This window comes from Pecten maximus, chromosome 9, assembly GCF_902652985.1.
Source record: "Pecten maximus chromosome 9, xPecMax1.1, whole genome shotgun sequence".
In the NCBI taxonomy this organism is placed as follows: domain Eukaryota; kingdom Metazoa; phylum Mollusca; class Bivalvia; order Pectinida; family Pectinidae; genus Pecten; species Pecten maximus.
The window spans coordinates 43,724,701-43,750,395 of record NC_047023.1 but is presented as its reverse complement, the minus strand read 5'-3'; the positions used below and the strand labels follow the sequence as shown (position 1 = coordinate 43,750,395).

The window sequence follows — 25,695 nt, the reverse complement described above, 5'->3', positions numbered from 1 at the left end:
AAAAATTCTACACATCTGTTCATGCAAAATCTATCAAAATTAAGATATGGTTTCCTGTTGGAAAACCCTGATTAAAACTTCAATTTAAATATTAAAAAATTGAAAACTACATCATCAAATTGAAGCAAAAAGCAGGAAAATGTACTCAAAGCACAATGTGGTCAACAAGTGTTCTAATTCTTAAGAGTTCAAAGTTCACTACATGAATCCTGGCAACAAAGAGTTCAAAGTTCACAACATGAATCCAATATCCTGGCAAAAAGAGTTCAAAGTTCACTATATAAATTCTGGCAACAAAGAGTTCAAGGTCACAACATGAATTAATATCCTGGCAACAAAGAGTTCAAAGTTCATTACATGAATCCAATATTCTGGCAACAAAGAGTTCAAATTAGTTCATTATTAAATCCAATATCCCAGCAACAAATTTAAGAGTTCAAAGTTCATTACATGAATCCAATATCCTGGCAAAAAAACTTCAATAAATTCAATAAATTTCAGCATCAAAGATTTCAAAGTTCTCTACCCAGGGTGACATGACATTTGATTCCAAAATGTTCCATACTTTCACCCTCGATAGTAGACCTCATTGAATCACTCCAATCCCTACAATACCTTTAGGTCACACCTGTATAGGTAAGACTCGTTTATCCTCTGACAGGTACAACTGTTACTTATCCCCTCCCAGCTGCTGAGGACTTTATCAGAGCCTAACAAGCTGATCACGTACGTCGCAGTAAGTCAGTCAGTCCCTCTAAATATTGTAGTGTAGTCAGCCATTCACCGCTGTTACAGTCAGTACAACTCATTTACATGGCCACAGCTTCATTCAGTATTTATTGACAATTATGTATTTAAAAAGTACATACACATCAAGCAGTAATTCTCGCCACTGTAAATTTTCTGCACATGGATAATATTCATGGAATTAAACTTTATTGTTGCATGTCTGTTATTCCATTAGGACCTAATCAATTCTGACTGGTTGATTAACTCCTAGAAAACTACACAATATTTCGTTGTCCATGGTACAATGCTCAATGACATAATCTTACATCACTGCTATAACATAGATCACAATTCAGCCTCTCTAAGTCATCAACTAAAATAAAATCAGGATATCTCCACCATCATAAGTTAAAGTTAAATTTCACTGCCGTTGTAGGTTAAAATTTCACCACAGTCGTATGACATCAAATTCCACTGCAGTCCTTAGTTAAAATGGCTTTCATTCAACTTTACAGCGATTCATATAAGTCTAGTACATATTAAACATTACAGAAAACTATATCGGCCTAGCTAATGTCTTCAACATTACAGAAAGCTATATAGGCCTAGCCAATGTCTTTAACATTACAAAAAGCCATATAGACCTAGCTAACGTCTACAACATTACAGAAAGCTATATAGGCCTAGCAAAATTGTCTTAAACAATTAGAAAGCTATATCGGCCTAGCCAAATTGTCTTAAACAATTAGAAAGCTATATAGGCCTAGCCAATGTCTTTAACATTACAAAAAGCTATATTGGCCTAGCCAATGTCTTCAACATTACAGAAAGCTATATAGGCCTACGTAGCCAAATTGTCTTAAACAATTAGAAAGCTATATTGGCCTTGCCAACAGCTTCAACATTACAGAAAGCTATATAGGCCTAGCCAATGTCTTTAACATTACAGAAACCTATATTGGCCTAGCTAATGTCTTCAACATTACAGAAACCTATATTGGCCTAGCTAAAGTCTTCAACATTACAGAAACCTATATTGGCCTAGCTAACGTCTTCAACAATACAGAAAGCTATATTGGCCAATAGTCTTAACTTATATACAAATACGATGACTTACGTTACTCACATCCATAAATGAAGATAATACAAACTGATACTGAGCAAGATTTATCTGAATTTTATAAAAAGCAGAAATGTACGATAATGTATATAACACATTAAATTGGACATTCTGGTGTAAAATATCAGCCAAAGGACTATATATAGCTAGTTAGCTGTACTATAACTCAGCACTGATATCAAAATATTAACAAGAGATCCCAGAGGGATCTTGGCGCCCACCATTGAATGATCTTCATAGGTTCCATGTCAGATTGATCTTTTCTCTACTTTTCCCTTCATTTTACTAATCTGTGCAAATCGAGACATCCCTCCAGTACTTTTCAAACAAGGGAGCCCTAGCTATATAAGAAAGTTGAGATTTAACGATAATGGCTGTTTGTTTGCCAGGTTGTTTTCAGGACAGACTGGTCCAAAAATGCAATACAAGGAACCAAGGGGAACCTACTTATGAAATTTGAGAAAGATCCATTCAGTACTTTGAGAAATAGAGATAACAAACTTCAATTGTCAAAATCCAGGATGGCGGTCTGTCGGCCATGTTGTTTTCCGATTGGTCTCAAATTGCAATATGCATAACTAGGCACCAAGGGAAACCTTCATATGAAATTTGAGAAAGATCCCTTCAGCACTTTCTCAGAAATAGCGATAACAAACTTCAATTGTCAAAATCCAAGATGGCTGCCTGTCGGCCATGTTGTTTTCCGATTAGTCTCAAAACGCAATATGCATAACTAGGCACCAAGGGGAACCTACATATGAAATTTGAGAAAGATCCCTTAAATACTTTCTCAGAAATAGCGATAACAAACTTCAATTGTCAAAATCCAAGATGGCTGCCTGTCGGCCATGTTGTTTTCCGATTGGTCTCAAAAGGCAATATGCATAACTAGGCACCAAGGGGAACCTAAATATGAAATTTGAGAATGATCCCTTCAGCACTTTCTCAGAAATAGCGATAACAAACTTCAATTGTCAAAATCCAAGATGGCTGCCTGTCGGCCATGTTGTTTTCCGATTGGTCTCAAATTGCAATATGCATAACTAGACACCAAGGGAAACCTTCATATGAAATTTGAGAAAGATCCCTTCAGCACTTTCTCAGAAATAGCGATAACAAACTTCAATTGTCAAAATCCAAGATGGCTGCCTGTCGGTCATGTTGTTTTCCGATTGGTCTCAAAAGGCAATATGCATAACTAGGCACCAAGGGGAACCTAAATATGAAATTTGAGAATGATCCCTTCAGGACTTTCTCAGAAATAGCGATAACAAACTTCAATTGTCAAAATCCAAGATGGCTGCCTGTCGGCCATGTTGTTTTCCGATTGGTCTCAAATCGCAATATGCATAACTAGACACCAAGGGAAACCTTCATATGAAATTTGAGAAAGATCCCTTCAGTACTTTCTCAGAAATAGCGATAACAAACTTCAATTGTCAAAATCCAAGATGGCTGCCTGTCGGCCATGTTGTTTTCCGATTGGTCTCAAAACGCAATATGCATAACTAGGCACCAAGGGGAACCTACATATGAAATTTGAGAAAGATCCGTTCAGTACTTTCTCAGAAATAGCGATAACAAACTTCAATTGTCAAAATCCAAGATGGCTGCCTGTCGGCCATGTTGTTTTCTGATTGGTCTCAAAACGCAATATGCATAACTAAGCACCAAGGGGAACCTACATATGAAATTTGAGAAAGATCCCTTCAGTACTTTCTCAGAAATAGCGATAACAAACTTCAATTGTCAAAATCCAAGATGGCTGCCTGTCGGCCATATTGTTTTCCGATTGGTCTCGAAACGCAATATGCATAACTAGGCACCAAGGGGAACATACATATGAAATTTGAGAAAGATCCCTTCAGTACTTCCTCAGAAATAGCGATAACAAGAATTGTTTACGGCCGGAGGGACGGACGGACGACGGACCACGGACGCAGGGCGATTTGAATAGCCCACCATCTGATGATGGTGGGCTAAAAAAGACCACAAGCCATTTGTTTATCACATAACTGGCTAATTCAGACACACTTGTCACAAACAACATCATCATGATGTCATAAATTCAATATATGACTGGCATTCTTTCATAAACAGAATCTTACACTTTTGACTATAATGCTTTACTTGGTTTGGTTTGGTTTATTTAATGTTTAACATCCTATTAACAGCTAAGGTCATTTAAGGACGGCCTTCCGTGCGTGCCACATGCATGCATGTGGTGAGTGCGTGTGTGTGTTTTGGGAGGCTGCGGTATGTTCGTGTTAAGTCTCCTTGTGATAGGCCAGAACTTTTGCCGATTTATAGTGCTACCTCACTGAAGCATACTGCCGAAGACATCCAGCAGGACACCCCCTCCGGTCACATTATACTGACAACGGGCGAACCAGTCGTCCCACTCCAAATATGCTGAGCGCTAAGCAGGAGTAGCAACTACCATTTTTAAAGACTCTGGACTGTATACATATATGTCTCGGCCAGGGGACAGAACCCAAAGCCTTCCTCAGAGGGGCGAACGCTCAACTAAAGGCCAAAAGTGAGGCATTGTCAAGGGAGACATTAGGAAGAAGGAAGATGTTAAGAAAGAAGAGAAAAAGAAGATCCCAAATTTAGTTGACTCTTTCAATCATGCAATGGGTGAGTGAGTGAGGTACAATTCTTACACCCTACCTGCAGGACAGATAATGCTATACATTTGTAATATTCCAATTAGTTAAATACTGATTGTTTATCATAATCAGTTTTTTTAAGAAAAATATGGACATGCAAAACAATGATGTCTGTTTATCGAGTATATTGTGCATATTTATATATATATATCTTGGTAGAAAAAGGCCATCCAAAAAATCATTCAAGACATGTGGAAAATTCTGACAAAAATATTTTACCTAAAGCTTATAAAGACTTAAGTCCCATCAACATGGCTAAGAAATAAGCACAAAGACCCTCATGATCAAATGGAATATCTTCTTTTCATTATCTCCCGTAGGAATGCTACACAAAATGCCATACAAAAAAATCCTCATTTCTTTTCCAGTCTCAACCAAACAAGCACCTTCCTTAAAATCTCAACAATGATTTTTTCTGTCATGAAAACTGCTGACTAAGCACCTTTGTCACATCCACTTTTAATGCCTCGGAAAGATTTGTCTAATTTTCTCTGACAAAGTTGTAAGCGCTGAGCTGATGAAGTACACTCCGCCAGCTGACTACTGTCAGAATCTTTGTACAAATTCAGATTCCAACAGAAGAGAAACGTCAATCAGATCACGTTCTATTCCAAGTCAAGACACATCCCTCCGTTTGATATATTAATCATGTTATAAAGAGACGTCCCCTGCATCATCTGATCGCGTAACGTACAATAACCACCAGCTTTATCCACTATTAACAGATTACAATACACAATCAACATATTCCTCAAAAACAAACACATCTTAACATTGCATGTGTTAAAGTCAAATTTGTCCTTGATTTTTTTTAAATCAAATAAACAGCTCCTTCAACATATTTCCCTTATTTTAGAAAATTACCTTTAAAATTACGGTAAACACAACCGAGTGAAATTTATTACAGAATTTTGAATACATTTTAGCAGCACAACCGCCTTTGTAATTAAAACAATGAAGCCTTCACAGTAGAATAACACCACTTAGTTCCGGGGTTTATTGTGTAAACTGCTTATGAAAGATCTTGTCTGTCAGTTTGAAAAAAAAACAAAAAAAAATTCAGCGGAAAATAAATGGGCAGCAAATTTCAGGAGTCTAGGGGCCCACAATTAGGTGGCTCGAATTAGATCTGATTTAGAAGAGATTCAGCTCAGTTGTGGGACTAGGGATTGCTTTAATGAAATGGCTTTAATCACCATGAAATGGACTCATGTTATTTGTTCACCGTATGAAGAAAGTCTTCTTTATTTGTAGTGACTGTAACTAGTTCCTTATATTCTCTTGTGGCCTCAGACATTGTACACTGACATGTCAGCAAGTTTTGTACATAGAGAAACGGTATTGATCCAAACAATCAGATCAATAATCTTCTTTTTTTAATTCATAACCAAGAAATAAAATCATTAATAATGTAAATGTCAAATTCAGATGTGCTAAAGTATCAACGTCATGACAACATCAATATGCTCTAATGATCTGAATATCTATGTCAATGTCAATGTCATGTCAATATCAATGTCATGTCAATATCAATGTCATTTCAGTATCAATGTCAATATCAATGTCTTGTCAATATCAATGTCTTGTCAATATCAATGGCATGTCAATATCAATGTCATGTCAATATCAATGGTGTGTCATTATCAATGTCATGTCAATATCAAAGTCATGTCAATATCAATGTATTGTCAATATCAATGGCATGTCAATATCAATGTATTGTCAATATCAATGGCATGTCAATATCAATGTATTGTCAATATCAATGGCATGTCAATATCAATGTATTGTCAATATCAATGGCATGTCAATATCAATGTATTGTCAATATCAATGGCATGTCAATATCAATGTCAATGTCAATATCAATGGCATGTCAATATCAATGGCATTTCAATATCAATATCAATGGCATGTCAATATCAATGTCAATGTCAATATCAATGTCAATGTCAATATCAATGCCATTTCAATATCAATGTCAATATCATGTCAATATCAATGTCATGTCAATATCAATGTTATTTCAGTATCAATGTCAATATCAAAGTCATGTCAATATCAATGTCTTGTCAATATCAATGTCTTGTCAATATCAAAATCATGTCAATATCAATGTCATGTCAATATCAATGTCATGTCAATATCAATGTCATGTCAATATCAAAATCATGTCAATATCAATGTCATGTCAATATCAATGTCATGTCAATATCAATGTCATGTCAATATCAAAATCATGTCAATATCAATGTCATGTCAATATCAATGTCTTGTCAATATCAAAATCATGTCAATATCAATGTCTTGTCAATATCAATGTCATGTCAATATCAATGTCTTGTCAATATCAATGTCATGTCAATATCAATGTCATGTCAATATCAATGTCTTGTCAATATCAATGTCATGCCAATATCAATATCTTGTTAATATCAATGTCATGTCAATATCAATGTTATTTCAGTATCAATGTCAATATCAAAGTCATGTCAATATCAATGTCTTGTCAATATCAATGTCTTGTCAATATCAAAATCATGTCAATATCAATGTCATGTCAATATCAATGTCATGTCAATATCAATGTCATGTCAATATCAAAATCATGTCAATATCAATGTCATGTCAATATCAATGTCATGTCAATATCAATGTCATGTCAATATCAAAATCATGTCAATATCAATGTCATGTCAATATCAATGTCTTGTCAATATCAAAATCATGTCAATATCAATGTCTTGTCAACATCATGTCAATGTCATTGTCATGTCAATATCAATATCATGTCAATGTCATTGTCATGTCAATATCAACATCATGTCAATGTTATTGTCATGTCAATATCAATATCATGTCAATGTCAATAACAAGTCAATATCAACATCATAAATCAACGTCATATATCAACATCATGTCAATATCAATGTCAATTGGATATCAGTCATGTCAATTTCATGTTGATATCAACATCATGTCAATGTCATGTCAATATACATGTCATGTCAATATCAATGTCATGTCAGTATCAATGTCATGTGGATATCAATGTCATGTGGATATCAATGTCATTTCAATATCAATATCATGTCAATACCAATGTCATGTGGATGTCATGTGTACATCAATGTCATGTGTATATCAATGTCATGTGGATATCAATGTCATGTCAATGTTATGTCAATATAAATGTCAACAGCATGTCAATATAATGACATCAATATCAATGTCATGTCAATATCAAATTGTCATGTTTTATATTTTGTCAAATAAAGAAAATATACTATTACATCAATGTCATGTTAAAATCAATATGTCAATCAATCTAAAAAAAGTCTTAACTTCAAGGCCATCGAACATTTAACTAAAACCAATTATATCTCGTGAGCTACAAATGTATTACTACTGCAAACTGTCCCAAAAATTCTATTAATTTTGTTGATTTTCTTTGATGGAAATAACATGTTCACATTATTCTTTGACAAATTCAGGAAATTAAATGTGAAATATGAAACAGGTTTTTTGGTCCAAAGGGAATAATTTATTTTGAATGACTGATATGGTTGCAAACATCAGAGAATGAACATTTTTTGTAGAAATCCAATACTGTTTGCGTGAAAAATCTTAATGAACAAAGCTAGTTTGCTTAAAACTCCATTAGTGAGTAAGAAATCATATCTAAGGCCGTACCAATTTGATAAACTGTTCTTAGGAATTTGAAATTTCAAAATGGAAGCAAGCCAGCAAAATCTTTTTATTTTTGAAATAATTTTGAATTCCTGAAATTTTGGAGCTAGCGGGAGATTTTGACAGACTCAATATCGGGACATGTCTTTGGCCGTTTAAATAATACAACAACAAATATTACAATCATTTCAACTGGTTAAGTTTTTTCTTATTGATTATCATGGTACTTGAGCTGCTCAAGAGAGAAAGGCTTTGTAAGATAATGTTTTAATTAGAAGAACCATCCATAGCAATGATACATAATTTCTACCATATATCTATATTATGATTGCAGGATCTTTTTTTGTCTCTCCGTTGGTAACATCTCTCCATTTGTCCCTCCGTTGCTTACATCTCTCCATTTGTCTCTCCGTTGATTACATCTATCATTTTGTCTCTCCGTCGGTTACATCTCTCCATTTGTCTCTCCGTTGGTAACATCTCTCATTTGTCTCTCCGTTGGTTTCATCTCTCTGTTTGTCTCTCTCTGTTGGTTACATCTCTCCATTTGTCTCTCCGTTGGTAACATCTCTCTATTTGTCTCTCCGTTGGTAACATCTCTCATTTGTCTCTCCATTGGTTTCATCTCTCCATTTGTCTCTCCGTTGTTTTCATCTTTCCATTTATCTCTCTGTTTGTTACATCTCTCTGTTTGTCTCTCCGTTGGTAACATCTCTCATTTGAGTCTCTGTTGGTTTTGATCATCTCTCCATTTGTCTCTCCGTTGCTTACATCTATCATTTTGTCTCTCCGTCAGTTACATCTCTCCATTTGTCTCTCCGTTGGTAACATCTCTCATTTGTCTCCTCGTTGGTTTCATCTCTCCATTTGTCTCTCCGTTGTCTCGTGCTTACATCTCTCCATTTGTCTCTCTGTTTATTTTATTTCTATGTTAGTTCCTCCAATTTATATTTTCCGATATGAAGACTTACTAATGATAAAATTGATGGAGAGATAAACAGAAAGACACACCCATAGGCATGACCATCCTATCTCCCCCAAATCTTGACTGGGGATAATTTTCATCCCACTGGAAACTCCAAAGCTGCATGGACGCATGCAAACACAACTAACAGAGATTTCTATAAAAAGTTTTTGATGATACTTGATACTAATATCAACACCTAAATTTATGAGAGTATTAACTCTTTACAGAAGAAGGTCCAATGATATTGTGTTAGGATTACAAATAGTTTTCCTCCAGATATCCCCAGCAGCTTTCAATTCCATGACTGTGTAACCGTAACACTAGGGTAGGAATGAGAATCGTTCCTAGAGCATCAGTATCAGCACTATATAATTATATAGCTGTGGTGTACTGACACATGCTTTTGGTGATCGCCTTTGTTAAAACACATATGACTTACAAAGTGTGTATATATATGTAACGCCATCGAGAAATTTTGGGAAATATATCACTCGTAACTAATAATCAATTGGGAGTCATGTGTGACGTGTCTACAGTAACACTTACGAACGCCTGTTGTGGCGTATCGGCTAAAAATCTGCGACGATGGTATAAATGGGTCATTCCACTGGTTAGTAGTTGTGAAAGTAGAAATCAACAATTCTCACCATCAATCATGAAGGTTATAATTACTCGGATCAATGCATATACCATCTCTACACTTCATGTATGCTATCTACTGTGCCATAAAGACTTAAAGACATATGCTACCTTCTGTGATATAGAGACTTAAGGATGTATGCTACCTTCTGTGACATAGAGACTTAAGGATATATGCTACCTTCTGTGATATAGAGACTTAAGGATGTATGCTACCTTCTGTGACATAGAGACTTAAGGATGTATGCTATCTAGCTACTGTGACAAGAAATCTGGAGTGTACGATTTTTAAACCTTATAAAAATGGGTCACTTTCAATATTCAAGATATTCAAATATAAATATATCTATGCAGAAAGATAATTTGCTTTTAATGGATATGAACTGCTTTCATTTGGCATTTTGTCAAAATAAATGCCTACAGCAAATCAAAAATTCAATTTTCCGACTGATGTTCAACTCCAAAATTCATGTAAAAATATCAGCATCCTATTATCATTAATGAGCTAGTGCATGATAAACTTTTGGTGGAAGGACGCTGCAGAAACACTTTATGACTTAGACCAATTTGTGGCATGGACATAAAAAGGGGCCAGGCCTATTAGGCTTAAAAACATTGGCCATAAATTATACAAAATGAATAAATTATGATAAAGAATTATATATTGTACTGACCTACAGGCTTCTCCTTCCTCGGCCACATTTTCAGGCCTTTCTACCTGAAAGATAAAGCAGTTGAATTTGTCAACATTGTTAAACAATTGAACATTACAGAATGATAGGTAACTTTTTTAAAGATGTTATTTTAAGGATGAGAAACTTCATGATTGATATAACATGGATAAGAAAAAATGTTAGGACTGTGATTTTAACAGGGATGTGACATCAATAGTAACAAGATCAGACTTTAGCAGGAATTATATATATAGATATACATAAACAGGAACATCACATAAACAGGAACATCACATAAACAGGAACATCACATAAACAGGAATATAACATAAACAGGAACATCACATAAACAGGAAACAGGAACATCACAATAACAGAAATATCACATTAACAGGAACATCACATTAACAGGAACATCACATTGACAGGAACATCACATAGACAGGAACATCACATAGAAAGGAACATCACATAGACAGGAAAATCACATTAACAGGAACATCACATTAACAGGAACATTACATTAACAGAAACATTACATTAACAGGAACATCACAATAACAGCAACATCACAATAACAGGAACATCACAATAACATGAACATTACATTAACAGGAACATCACATTAACAGGAACAACACAATAACAGGAACATTACAATAACAGGAACATTACAATAACAGGAACATCACATTAACAGGAACATCACAATAACAGGAACATCACAATAACAGGAACATCACAATAACAGGAACATTACATTAACAGGAACATCACAATAACAGGAACATCACAATAACAGGAACATCACAATAACAGGAACATTACATTAACAGGAACATTACATTAACAGGAACATCACAATAACAGGAACATCACAATAACAGGAACATTACAATAACAGGAACATCACAATAACAGGAACATTACAATAACAGGAACATCACATTAACAGGAACATCACATTAACAGGAACATTACAATAACAGGAACATTACAATAACAGGAACATCACATTAACAGGAACATCACATTAACAGGAACATCACAATAACAGGAACATTACAATAACAGGAACATCACATTAACAGGAACATCACATTAACAGGAACAACACAATAACAGGAACATTACAATAACAGGAACATTACAATAACAGGAACATCACAATAACAGGAATGATATATTAACAGGAATTATACATTAACAGGAATATCACATAAACAGGAATTATGCATTAACAGGAATATCACATAAACAGGAATTATACATTAACAGGAATATCACATAAACAGGAATTATACATTAACAGGAATATCACATAAACAGGAATTATACATTAACAGGGACATCACAATAACAGGAACATCACAATAACAGGATTATACATTAACAGGAACATCACAATAACAGGAACATCACAATAACAGGAATTATACATTAACAGGGACATCACAATAACAGGAACATCACAATAACAGGATTATACATTAACAGGAACATCACAATAACAGGAACATCACAATAACAGGAATTATACATTAACAGGGACATCACATTAACACAAACATTACAATAACAGGAATTATACATTAATAGGAACATCACAATAACAGGAACATTACATCAACAGGAATTATACATTAACAGGGACATCACAATAACAGGAACATCACAATAACAGGAACATTACATTAACAGGAACATCACAATAACAGGAACATCACAATAACAGGAACATCACAATAACAGGAACATTACATTAACAGGAATTATACATTAATAGGAACATCACAATACCATAAAGACATTAATCATATTAGCTGAAAGATGTGTTTACAGAAACAACAGGGACAATAACATTTTCAAAAATGTTTCATTAACAAGAACATGAATTATTCCATGGTTCTGACATTACCTGAGGAAATCACAAACTGTAACAAGTACATGATTCCCAACAGAATAGAGTTGAACTGGTACGTTAAGTCAATTGATTACAATGTATCTGATAATCAATAGAGAAGCTGGGGGTGTACATGTATATACATTTTACTGCCAGGTCAATATAATTCTTGGGGCTTGTTGGTTGTTGTGACAAGAGGTCAGACAAACAGTACTTATACATACCAATTATTCATCTAAAGCACATGGTTTACAAATATACAAATTTATAGTGTGCTTGATAAAACCATTTTCAGTAATAACTTTTCCATATGATATCAGGACTGGAAAATATAAGTATTATCTACTTTTTAGAAGTGAGTGTCTATATCTCGTCTGGAACAACTTTTCACCAGGAGTTATCAGACTGTACAACAGACACATCAGTAAAGTAAGCAGCATTATTATGGATTTTTCATTAACCCCACCAGTTCTCTCCAGAAAAAAGAGGTGGTGTGCTGATATAGACAGCTACACTGCTAAATATGGTAAATACAAGACAAGTTTTTTTATCTTTTTAATAACTCTTGCAGTCGTATCACGACTGATCATCTGTCAATAATTAGTCTGCTGCTAAACAAACATCCCTTGTGATTCAGACGACAAAATAAAACTAATTTTTCTCTATCTACTAAAGGTGCCTTTTGTATTGGTGTTCGTGTTCCGTGGTGTTCGTGTTCCGAGGCTATTTTTAAATGACATACGTACATAGTAACACCATCTATTATTCACTTGTTTCCAAAGCATTTTATACCTATGAATACAAAATCTATATATCTGCTCTGCTAGCTTTGCGTAAGACATCAATAAATCCTGCTGATGAGAAAGTTACCTGTAGTATAGATACCTATGTTTTAATCTACACGACAGGGATAAAACATGATAACCTCATTTCTAGTACGAGACTAGAACACCTTGATGTACAAATAGTTTATTGATTCCACAGCTAGGGGCTTCAATGTCTACATCCAATGTTTATCCTTGGTTGCTATGGAAGCGACACACTTCAAGAATGCTCAGATGCTGATGTGCATCCGACCATAAAGGGTTCTTGTTTCCTGATAATCTAACCATTATATACAGCTCCTTGACAAATCTCAAACATCTTTTAAGACTGATTGATACTGTAACTCAAGAGAAGTATATTAAATGACAATTTTTCTAAATCATTGAAAACGTATTTTCTGTTACATATATACGATCATAATCATTGCGAAATGAAGAACGTTTAACGATCAATTAACATTGAATTAAATAAAATACTATCATTTTACTCATTTATAAATGTGCCATTGTTCAGGCCGTCCGTTGTTACCTATCAGATTTACGATGGATGTGTTTGTGTCTAATGATTTTACTCTGCTGAGATTTTCGCCGATGTCGACTCGGATAGTTTGAACTGGCGCTGATTTTCTGAAGCATAACTTCGAATAATTTGAACAGGTTCGTCAATATTTATAACATAACTTTTCAAGGGTAATATTTCAAGGTTTCATATCTGAGCGATCTAGATGTTTTGCTGTTTTCGGGGTGGGGTCAGTGGAGTTTTCCAAAGCAAGCATCAAGTCTCACATCACAGAGGGTACGAAAACAGACTAAAAGTGAAACCCACCTGTACAAAATATCTTCGTTTACGTTTCTGTCAAACTTCACTTCCTCATGGCTGTACATCTGAAAAAAGAGTAGATTTCATATAGAGATCCATTAACTGGCCAACAGCGACATATTGTGTACATTAGATATTGTATCATCTTGGCTACCAAGGTTTATAATGTTGTGACATTTCTCTTGACAATAAAATATCCATACCCAAATAAAATAAAATATCCATACCCAAATAAAATAAAATATCCATACCCAAATAAAATAAAATATCCATACCCAAATAAAGGAAACTGGTATTTTAACAAGACATTTCACAATAAAACTTGATTGATTTTATATGATAAATATTCAGAGAGTACCTCTCACTCAAGGGGTGGGCTTATAGGACAGTGAAATTATACACTTCTATGAAATATTACATTATAAATAATAATTCAGATGTGTCTAAAATTAGTGATATAGCACGACATGTATACAATTTAATTGTTACATTAGTGCTGTTCTGGTTATCGTTTATGATAGATATCTAATCAGAAAAGCATCAGAAAGGCAACTGATTCTCGATGATCGATTTTGAGGTGTCAATTACAATAATTGTTTTTAAAACCGGACACATTACATTTAGCAGATTTGATTCACGTGACAATGAATCTGAGGTCAATGTCATTCAGCCAAGCATGCTACAGGCCAAGAGTATGAGGTCTATAGGCCTCTTGCTTAGAGAGAAGTACTTGTTTAAAAGATTTTAGTACATTTGACCCCTGTGACCTTGAATGAAGGTAAAGGTCATTCATTTGAACAATTTTGATAGCCCTTCACCCAAACATGCTCAAGACCCAATAATATAACAGGTCTCTAGTGGACTTCTTGCTTTAAATGATAGGAATCACTTAAATATTTTAGCATATTTGACCCTTGTGACCTTGAATAAAGGTCAAGGACATTAATTTGAATAATGTTAATAGCCCTTTATCCAAGCATGCTTAAAGGTCCAATTTTAGGTCTCTACTGGGTAGACGCCTCTTGGTAATTGAGAAGAAGGTGACAATGCAAATTGTCCACGAATGGACGATGCCTACTGATGGACAAAAGGTTGTTAGAATAGGTAACTTCAATTGAGACTTCATCTCAGGTGACCTTGATATTCTTATCATTACTAATTACAATATCATCTCAGGTGACCTTGATATTCTTATCATTACTAATTACAATATCATCATGATATAATATAATTTTCACTTCAATGAAATTTATAAATTTCTGAAATATTAAGCAGTTAAACATATTTCAATGCACTGTTCTTTAAATATTTCAACCTCATGATAAATGAATAACTTCGTGATTTGAAAAAAGAAATGGCATTGATTGATGACATTAAGTGTATGTTTTACAACATGTGTATCATCCTCAGGGCAGAAACAACAGCATCAATACTGCACAAATTTTACAATATTTAAATGAGAAATTTACAAGGTGGTAAAATTTTTATACAGTTCTTATATCAAAGTTCTCATATACATGTATGCTTTAGAAAATTGTTGTGGAATTTAGGAGTTACAAATTGAAGAATTATAAACGTATAAATGTGCACTTTTACAGCTCAACAAGGCACAATAAAATTGCAGGTTTATCGTTGGAAACATGCACACAATGTACAGTTTGTATGTACAATTGGCTTATATATACACATGGGTTGCATCCATCTTGTGTTAATCTTTGTACCTGTCAAAACCTATTACTGTTAGGAAATTTTCGAACATATGTAAACATATTTGCTGTCATTTCAGCTGAAATATGAATATCGGACAACCAAATATTCTGGCAGTTCGTACATTCTAACTACTACAAAAGTAAATCATGAGAGAGCTGTTTCTCAGATGAAGATCTGAACATTTATATCCAACACACAGTAAGGAATAGATTTGTCTGAAACATTCATTATAGTTTATATATACACCATAATTTAGATAAGTGTTGTTTGAGTATCCACTCTATAACTTCCAGTCGGATATGTACACAGGAAATGATTGTCGTTTTTATCTCAATGTTTCTATTATATATATAGTTAAAGATGCTTCATCTGTGACAGCAAACTTAATTACTTTACATGTTTCCTTGTTAGGTCCTTTAATGACGGGTGAAACTGGGGGACTAAATATATATATAGGTTTCTTCTCCCTCTATGTACTTATACAACACCAAACTTTGTCAGTGTTCTATATAGCTAGCGGCTTCATTCCTTAAGGGACATTGAACTGCACACAATGATAAAGGACAATTCGATTTTCAGAGTTTTTGGGCAAGGTCACTTAATTGTGTTACTATTTTTAGTAGGGGGTGGAAGGGCACATGAATTACTTAGCAATATGCAGTAGGCTTGTTTTTAATAGGAATATTGCAATTAGCAGTAGTGAAAGTAATGCTATAATTAAGTTAAAAATTGTTAACATCTTTTAAAAAATATGGGCGAGATCTTTGCAATTCATGTCAATGAAAAATCTGAACACTGCATAAGAATATATATGCATTAAGTTGTACAACAAAATGCCTTGGGAATTGGTTAATTTTCTCATAATCTTTTCATTTCATTTTTTTTTTTTTGATTTTCATGTTTCTGTTTTCCTTACACAACTTTAACTCAAGTTCCGAATTTTACAGACATACATGATGTTGGAAAATGGATATATAATAAAAAAATTACACAAGATTAAAATGGATGAAAATAAACACAAAATTCGAAATTTTTTGAATTTTATTTTTAAATGTCATAGGAACACCGTAATATGTTAGCAATATTTCCACTAATCTGATAGGGCACTTGGTTGTCTCCCCTGTCGCACTTTTGTGCCTACATTTAATCTGGACTTATTGTGAACAAAGAAAACACTTTATTCATAAATCGTAAGTTGAAGGATTTGTGAGACCTCTGTAACAGTGGAGGAATGTTAATGTTACATTCAACTACATGTATATAATATATATAATATATAGGTGTGTAACATGTGGCCATTCTATACACTCATACTAAAGCCCAGTAGGTTTTGACATTTCAAGAAGAATATATTTTTGACTGAATAAATAATTTCAGTATGATCATTCACCTTATGATTTATAATGGATAACTTTACTTGTCTATTAAAACTACCACAGTGTTTAAAATCAATCATTCTCTATCAATAGTTAAACCTGGCGTAATCCAAGCAAAACGTTTAGTCCTCGCCATCCTGTTTTAAAAGTTGTAGTAGGTATGAACTTACAGTTAAGTCTTCAAAGTCTTTGAGGTTCCAGTAATAAGGAAAACATCAAAAATGCAATAATTTCAATGTTAAATATAAAATGAACCTTTGAAGTGATATAGGATTATCATCACTTCTACAACGACAAGTTGTTTCTACTGTAACCCAAGTTTATACAAGTTGTTTCTACTGTAACCCAAGTTTATACAAGTTGTATCTACTGTAACCCAAGTTTATACAAGTTGTATCTACTGTAACCCAAGTTTATACAAGTTGTATCTACTGTAACCCAAGTTTATACAAGTTGTATCTACTGTAACCCAAGTTTATACAAGTTGTTTCTACTGTAACCCAAGTTTATACAAGTTGTTTCTACTGCAACCCAAGTTTATACAAGTTGTATCTACTGTAACCCAAGTTTATACAAGTTGTATCTACTGTAACCCAAGTTTATACAAGTTGTTTTTACAGTAACCCAAGTTTATACAAGTTGTTTCTACTGTAACCCAAGTTTATACAAGTTGTTTCTACTGTAACCCAAGTTTATACAAGTTGTATCTACTGTAACCCAAGTTTATACAAGTTGTTTCTACTGTAACCCAAGTTTATAGAAGAAAACGTCAGGAAATTATATTTTGACTTGAAATATCTTACCAGGTATCATAAAAGTATCTATTAATGATCTGAGAAATCCTTCCCCTATTTCCTGTCTATACCAGTATTACACCAGTATCAGAACCATGGATCTCCATTAATCCTATTTCAGGTAAAGAAGCTTTATGCTAAGGACAGACAACATACCCATATATAGACAACATACCCATATATAGACAACATACCCATATATAGACAACATACCCATATATAGACAACATACCCATATAGACAACATACCAATATAGACAACATACCCATATATAGACAACATACCCATATATAGACAACATACCCATATATAGACAACATACCCATATATAGACAACATACCAATATAGACAACATACCCATTTATAGACAACATACAAATTGGTTTGGGTGAATTTCAGACCATCATTTATTTGAATGAATTAAATAATTATAGAATTGTAAACAATATTATTATTTTTGAAGCTTATACTATATTGTCCTCCTTAATGATAAACATTCCGACCTTTGAATCACACACATGAGGACATACTTATAACCAACTTCAAATCTCCACAAGTATGTACTTCTAACTAGGGCACAGTAACACTCATTACTCTTTCTCTACAAACGTGTATACATGTATATCAATTATAATTGAGGTAATGTATTATGATTTCATAATCACAAATAACCAGGCAACCATCATCAGATAATTATCTCTACAGAACCCTTACAAACATGACAATATAAACCCATACCTACAGAGAATTATCTCTACAGAACCCTTACAAACATGACAATATAAACCCATACCTACAGAGAATATCTCTACAGAACCCTTACAGACATGACAATATAAACCCATACCTACAGAGAATTATCTCTACAGAACCCTTACAGACATGACAATATAAACCCATACCTACAGAGAATTATCTCTACAGAACCCTTACAGACATGACAATATAAACCCATACCTACAGAGAATTATCTCTACAGAACCCTTACAGACATGACAATATAAACCCATACCTACAGAGAATTATCTCTACAGAACCCTTACAGATATGACAATATAAACCCATACCTACAGAGAATTATCTCTACAGAACCCTTACAGATATGACAATATAAACCCATACCTACAGAAAATTATCTCTACAGAACCCTTACAGACATGACAATACAAACCCGTACCTACAGAGAATGATCTCTACAGAACCCTTACAAACATGACAATATAAACCCCTCAGAGAATTATCTCTACAGACCCCTTACAAACATGACAATACAAACCCGTACCTACAGAGAATTATCTCTACAGAACCCTTACAGACATGACAATACAAACCCGTACCTACAGAGAATTATCTCTACAGAACCCTTACAAACATGACAATATAAACCCATACCTATACAGAGAATTATCTCTACAGAACCCTGACAGACATGACAATATAAACCCATACCTACAGAGAATTATCTCTACAGAACCCTTACAAACATGACAATATAAACCCATACCTACAGAGAATTATCTCTACAGAACCCTTACAGACATGACAATATAAACCCATACCTACAGAGAATTATCTCTACAGAACCCTTACAAACATGACAATATAAACCCATACCATCATAGAATTATCTCTACAGAACCCTTACAGACATGACAATATAAACCCATACCTACAGAGAATTATCTCTACAGAACCCTGACAGACATGACAATATAAACCCATACCTACAGAGAATTATCTCTACAGAACCCTTACAGACATGACAATATAAACCCATATACCTACAGAGAATTATCTCTACAGAACCCTGACAGACATGACAATATAAACCCATACCTACAGAGAATTATCTCTACAGAACCCTTACAGACATGACAACAGTAACCCATACCTACAGAGAATTATCTCTACAGAACCCTTACAGACATGACAATATAAACCCATACCTACAGAGAATTATCTCTACAGAACCCTTACAAACATGACAATATAAACCCATACCTACAGAGAATTATCTCTACAGAACCCTTACAAACATGACAATATAAACCCATACCATCATAGAATTATCTCTACAGAACCCTTACAGACATGACAATATAAACCCATACCTACAGAGAATTATCTCTACAGAACCCTGACAGACATGACAATATAAACCCATACCATCATAGAATTATCTCTACAGAACCCTTACAGACATGACAATATAAACCCATACCTATCAGAGAATTATCTCTACAGAACCCTTACAGACATGACAATATAAACCCATACCATCATAGAATTATCTCTACAGAACCCTTACAGACATAACAACAGTAACCCATACCTACAGAGAATTATCTCTACAGAACCCTTACAAACATGACAATATAAACCCATACCTACAGAGAATTATCTCTACAGAACCCTTAAGCTTACAGACATGACAATATAAACCCACACCTACAGAGAATTATCTCTACAGAACCCTTACAGACATGACAATATAAACCCATACCTACAGAGAATTATCTCTACAGAACCCTTACAGACATGACAACAGTAACCCATACCTACAGAGAATTATCTCTACAGAACCCTTACATTCATTGTGCTTAGATAGCTTGTTACTTAGCGGTAATATTTATCATGGTTCCAGTGTCTATCAGGATGTGGAGTATAATATCAGTAAAACGTGGTAATATATCTAAGAAACTCATGTTGATTTCACTATAATTGTAATTAATTCAAAATCACATTTTCCCTAATATAAATGAACCTCTATCTATACCATCCAACATCAGCCACAATTAGATTTCAGGAGTAACCCAGTGTTGCGGTTCCCCATCTCTAACAAACTGCGGTGAGGGGGTGGAGGGGGTTCAAGGTCACTTCAGCTCCATTATTTCAGTACATTAAAATCTGATGTCTAAAAGTTAGTAACGGAGAAAATGATTTGAAAAATCTTTTGAACAGCAACAGTTCCTACCTTAAAAGTAAGCTGGTATGTTTCTTCATTTTGAAAATTGACTGGCCTCTCTAGGATGACTTCCTGTTTAAACTAGACAACCCTTAATTATTAAGATAACATGGCTGAGATATCATGGCCTTACAGTGATACAATCGATTGGGAATGCACTGGTCATTTGGTCAAGATCACCCCAGTGTTGAATTAATTCGACTATTGGCCAGCAGAAATCAATATCCCATACAAGCTAAAAGTGACCCATCAGTCACCACGCGGAAACATCCATATGCATACTTGACTTGTTTATTCCAGAATATGCATGGCTCATATCCGCATATCTCAACTGTTACACTTTACTGAGCAGTACTTCAGCTACATATGATCATCATCATACTGTGATATATTATTGTAAAGCAAGAATCTGAACTCCGTAGTCATATATATCCTGGTTAGATGATTGTTAATTGTTCTCTACGTCATTTAACTTTCTCTAGGCTATTAAGATTTCTCTGTCGTTTATCTTTCTATATAACTCCTTAAACTTTCCTTACATTGTTAAACTTTTTCTACATCATCAATCTTTCGCTCTGTCGTTTAACTTTCTATATGTCCTTATACTTTCTCTAACTTGCTCTCTTTTTATTGGACAAAAAATGACAAAAAAAATTAACAGTAGCAAAAATTTTTGGTATGTAGTCATTTCATTTAATTGTGCTGAGGGCCTAGCAGAAAATAGCTGAGCCAATTGGTTAGAGCGCTGGTCTAGACTAGAGAGGTCTGGGGGCCTAGCTGAAAATAGCTGAGCCAATTGGTTAGAGCGCTGGTCTCGGCTAGAGGTCTGGGGGCCTAGCTGAAAATAGCTGAGCCAATTGGTTAGAGCGCTGGTCTCGACTAGAGAGGTCTTGGGGCCTAGCTGGAAATAGCTGAGCCAATTGGTTAGAGCGCTGGTCTCGACTAGAGAGGTCTGGGGGCCTAGCTGAAAATAGCTGAGCCAATTGGTTAGAGCGCTGGTCTCGACATGAGAGGTTTGGTCTGTCATTGTGTTTTCTCTCAATATTATTCTCTCCTATTATCAAGCAGGTAACTTAAATGTTTAGAGGCTCCATATACAGTTTGTATTTATTATAGTCACGATACACGTGTTAGGTTGGGAGGTCAAAGTGGATATAGGTGAGAGGTCAAACAGAGCTGTGTATAAGGACGGGGTACGACTCAATGCACATGATAATTATATGAGTATTATTAGGTGTTATAAAGGTGTAATTAGTGTTTTGTCGTCATTCGAGTCTTGACGATCAAACATTGTACACAATTTCTAATTTTTGTATTTTTATTATTATTGATTATCTTTGGTTAGATATTACCGATTAGAGGTATACACTTGTTTAAGAAGGTACCTATTAAGTTATTAATTTGGGTTTTTTAATGGTCCTAGGGAAGTAACATCTGTTCTTAGAGTCCGTATGGGAGGTAAAATTTTTGGAATTAATGGTCCGAAGGATTAACATTTGTTGTTATAAAGGTACAAGTTGGGATTACACTTTATATGGGCCTATGAGATTTACTATTGGTTATTATAGGTACCGTTTAGAGGTTAATTCTTAGTTTTAAGATGGATCCGTATGAGATTATACTACTTGTATAAATACCTATGAGATTTTACAATTTTATGATAGTCCTATTGAGAATTTATACTACTTTTATAATAGGTACGATTGAAGGTTACTCTTGGTTGATTAAATATAACCTATGGAGAGGTTTACTCTCTTTGGTATAAACCGATTGGAAGTTATCATCTTTTCATAGATATGTTACCATATGGAGAGGTAAAACCCTCCACCTGATTAGATAGGTACTCCAGAAGGTTAACTATGAAATAACGTACCTATGGAGAAGTTTCTACGAACCTTAGAATAATAGAACCCGATATTGGAGAGATTATACTCTCTTTGGGCCTTACAAATACTATATATCTAATATATATCTCTATCTACGTTATTAGATAGTATAAAATTAGAGTTATCTACGTTTAGAGAGGTACCTAATTAGAGCTTATATACAATTTTTAGATAGCCTTTTTGGAATGAATTAACCCTCTTATTAGAGAGTTACACAGAATTGAAAGTTACAATTACTGTTAATAGATAGGTTCTACTTGAAGAGGTTATACTATTGATTAGATGTACCTTAATTGGAAGATATACTTCTAAATTAGATCCTATTGGAGAGCTTGTAACTATCTGTATTTATAGATGGTTCCTTTTAGGTATTGTGTATAATATAATCTTTATAGATAGTAAGTATTGAGGTTTTCCCTTTCATCTTTGGTTATTTAAATCAAACACAGTATTGAAGTTATATATCTTGGTATAAATGTACCGTCTTGGAGACGCCACAATTAATTTAATACCCATTTGCGGTTTTCATAGTCACCGTATTGGGGAGGTATACTATGGGTTAGGTACTTCAGTCCATTATTCCGTATTGAAAGTTTATTCTTGTATTAAGGTACCGTATGGAAAGGTTAATAAATCTTTTGAATTCTCCGTAAAGTAGGGGTTATCTATCTTGTTTGAAATGATGGCCTCTTGGAGGATTATCTTTGTTTAAATAGAACCGTAATTGAAGAGATAATGGTGATCTTTGGTCTTCGAGTACCGATTGGGATGATACATTTGGGTTATTAGACAGGTCACCAGTTTGGGAGATTTTCGACTTGGTCACAGATAGATCCCTATACAAGCTAAAAGTGACCCATCAGTCACCACGCGGAAACATCCATATGCATACTTGACTGTTATTCCAGAATATGCATGGCTCATATCCGCATATCTCAACTGTTACACTTTACTGAGCAGTACTTCAGCTACATATGATCATCATCATACTGTGATATATTATTGTAAAGCAAGAATCTGAACTCCGTAGTCATATATATCCTGGTTAGATGATTGTTAAATGTTCTCTACGTCATTTAACTTTCTCTAGGCTATTAAGATTTCTCTGTCGTTTATCTTTCTATATAACTCCTTAAACTTTCCTTACATTGTTAAACTTTTTCTACATCATCAATCGTTCGCTCTGTCGTTTAACTTTCTATATGTCCTTATACTTTCTCTAACTTGCTCTCTTTTTATTGGACAAAAAATGACAAAAAAAATTAACAGTAGCAAAAATTTTTGGTATGTAGTCATTTCATTTAATTGTGCTGAGGGCCTAGCAGAAAATAGCTGAGCCAATTGGTTAGAGCGCTGGTCTAGACTAGAGAGGTCTGGGGGCCTAGCTGAAAATAGCTGAGCCAATTGGTTAGAGCGCTGGTCTCGGCTAGAGGTCTGGGGGCCTAGCTGAAAATAGCTGAGCCAATTGGTTAGAGCGCTGGTCTCGGCTAGAGGTCTGGGGGCCTAGCTGAAAATAGCTGAGCCAATTGGTTAGAGCGCTGGTCTCGACTAGAGAGGTCTTGGGGCCTAGCTGAAAATAGCTGAGCCAATGGTTAGAGCGCTGGTCTAGATTAGAGAGGTCTGGGGGCCTAGCTGAAAATAGCTGAGCCAATTGGTTAGAGCGCTGGTCTCGACTAGAGAGGTCTGGGGGCCTAGCTGAAAATAGCTGAGCCAATGGTTAGAGCGCTGGTCTCGACTAGAGAGGTCTGGGGACCTAGCTGAAAATAGCTGAGCCAATTGGTTAGAGCGCTGGTCTCGACATGAGAGGTTTGGTCTGTCATTGTGTTTTCTCTCAATATTATTCTCTCCTATTATCAAGCAGGTAACTTAAATGTTTAGAGGTTCCATATACAGTTTGGAGGTTCCAGGTCCGAGTCGACATTATGAATGCCTGAAATGTATTTATTATAGTCATGATACACGTGTTAGGTTGGGAGGACAAAGTGGATATAGGTGAGAGGTCAAACAGAGCTGTGTATAAGGACAGGGTACGACTCAATGCACATGATAATTATATGAGTATTATTAGGTGTTATAAAGGTGTTATTAGTGTTTTGTCGTCGTTCGAGTCTTGACGATCAAACATTGTACACAATTTCTAATTTTGGTATTTTTATTATCATTGATTACCTTTCGTTATTAGATAGGTACCGTATTGGAGAGGTTATACTAACTGGAGGGGCTGGATACAGGCAAGATGTGGAAGGATGGAGCACAAGAAAACGGGGGCCCGTGCCCGTCAATTTACATGTACGATAAAAAAGTAAAGTAAAAGTAAAAAAGTAGTCCAAGTAACTGTGAACAACACTGATATAAAACCCGACCCACATATCATACAGATTAATTATATATCATAATATATCTTTTGTTTATACCTAAATCTAAGGTGGGCGGACCTTGAGTCGATCGATCAGATCGATGATTTCCATATCTGTTATTGTGTCGTAAATGACATCAGTAAAGAAATAAACAATTGGGACAGCGGCCTTCAATTCCAAACTTTTTTTTATTGAGCATTAGTGAAGTGAAGGGAGTCGTAAAATAGAGATGTATGGGGCGATCGTCCACCAAGCATGCTAGTCTATATGTCAGTCGACCCGACTAAACCACTAAATAACATCACTAATCATATTTCCCACATGACTTATTTGTGAAGAGCTAGCCACAATACATTTCTGATCGATAAAACCACACTCCACAAGATTAGATGACATCACATTTAAATTTTGACACGGTTTCGTGTTGATCCCACCATTCAGGCAAAATTGATAGGTTAATTTCGAAAAAAATAACAAATAGTTTTTTAAAACATGATATTTTAAGTGTAATAATTTGCATATGTTGCAAAAATATAGTTACATCAATATTGTAATTAAAGTCATCTG

General features: G+C 34.6%; 1 protein-coding gene across 1 annotated transcript in view; it reads right to left on the bottom strand.

The window, feature by feature from the left end:
* Positions 1-25,695, bottom strand: part of LOC117334719 (phospholipid-transporting ATPase ID-like) — a 112,540-nt gene that overhangs the window by 69,917 nt on the left and 16,928 nt on the right. The window contains 2 exon segments of the mRNA XM_033894511.1: positions 10,492-10,535; positions 14,045-14,103. Coding sequence (XP_033750402.1) covers positions 10,492-10,519 — 28 coding nt within the window. The 5' untranslated portion in view covers positions 10,520-10,535; positions 14,045-14,103.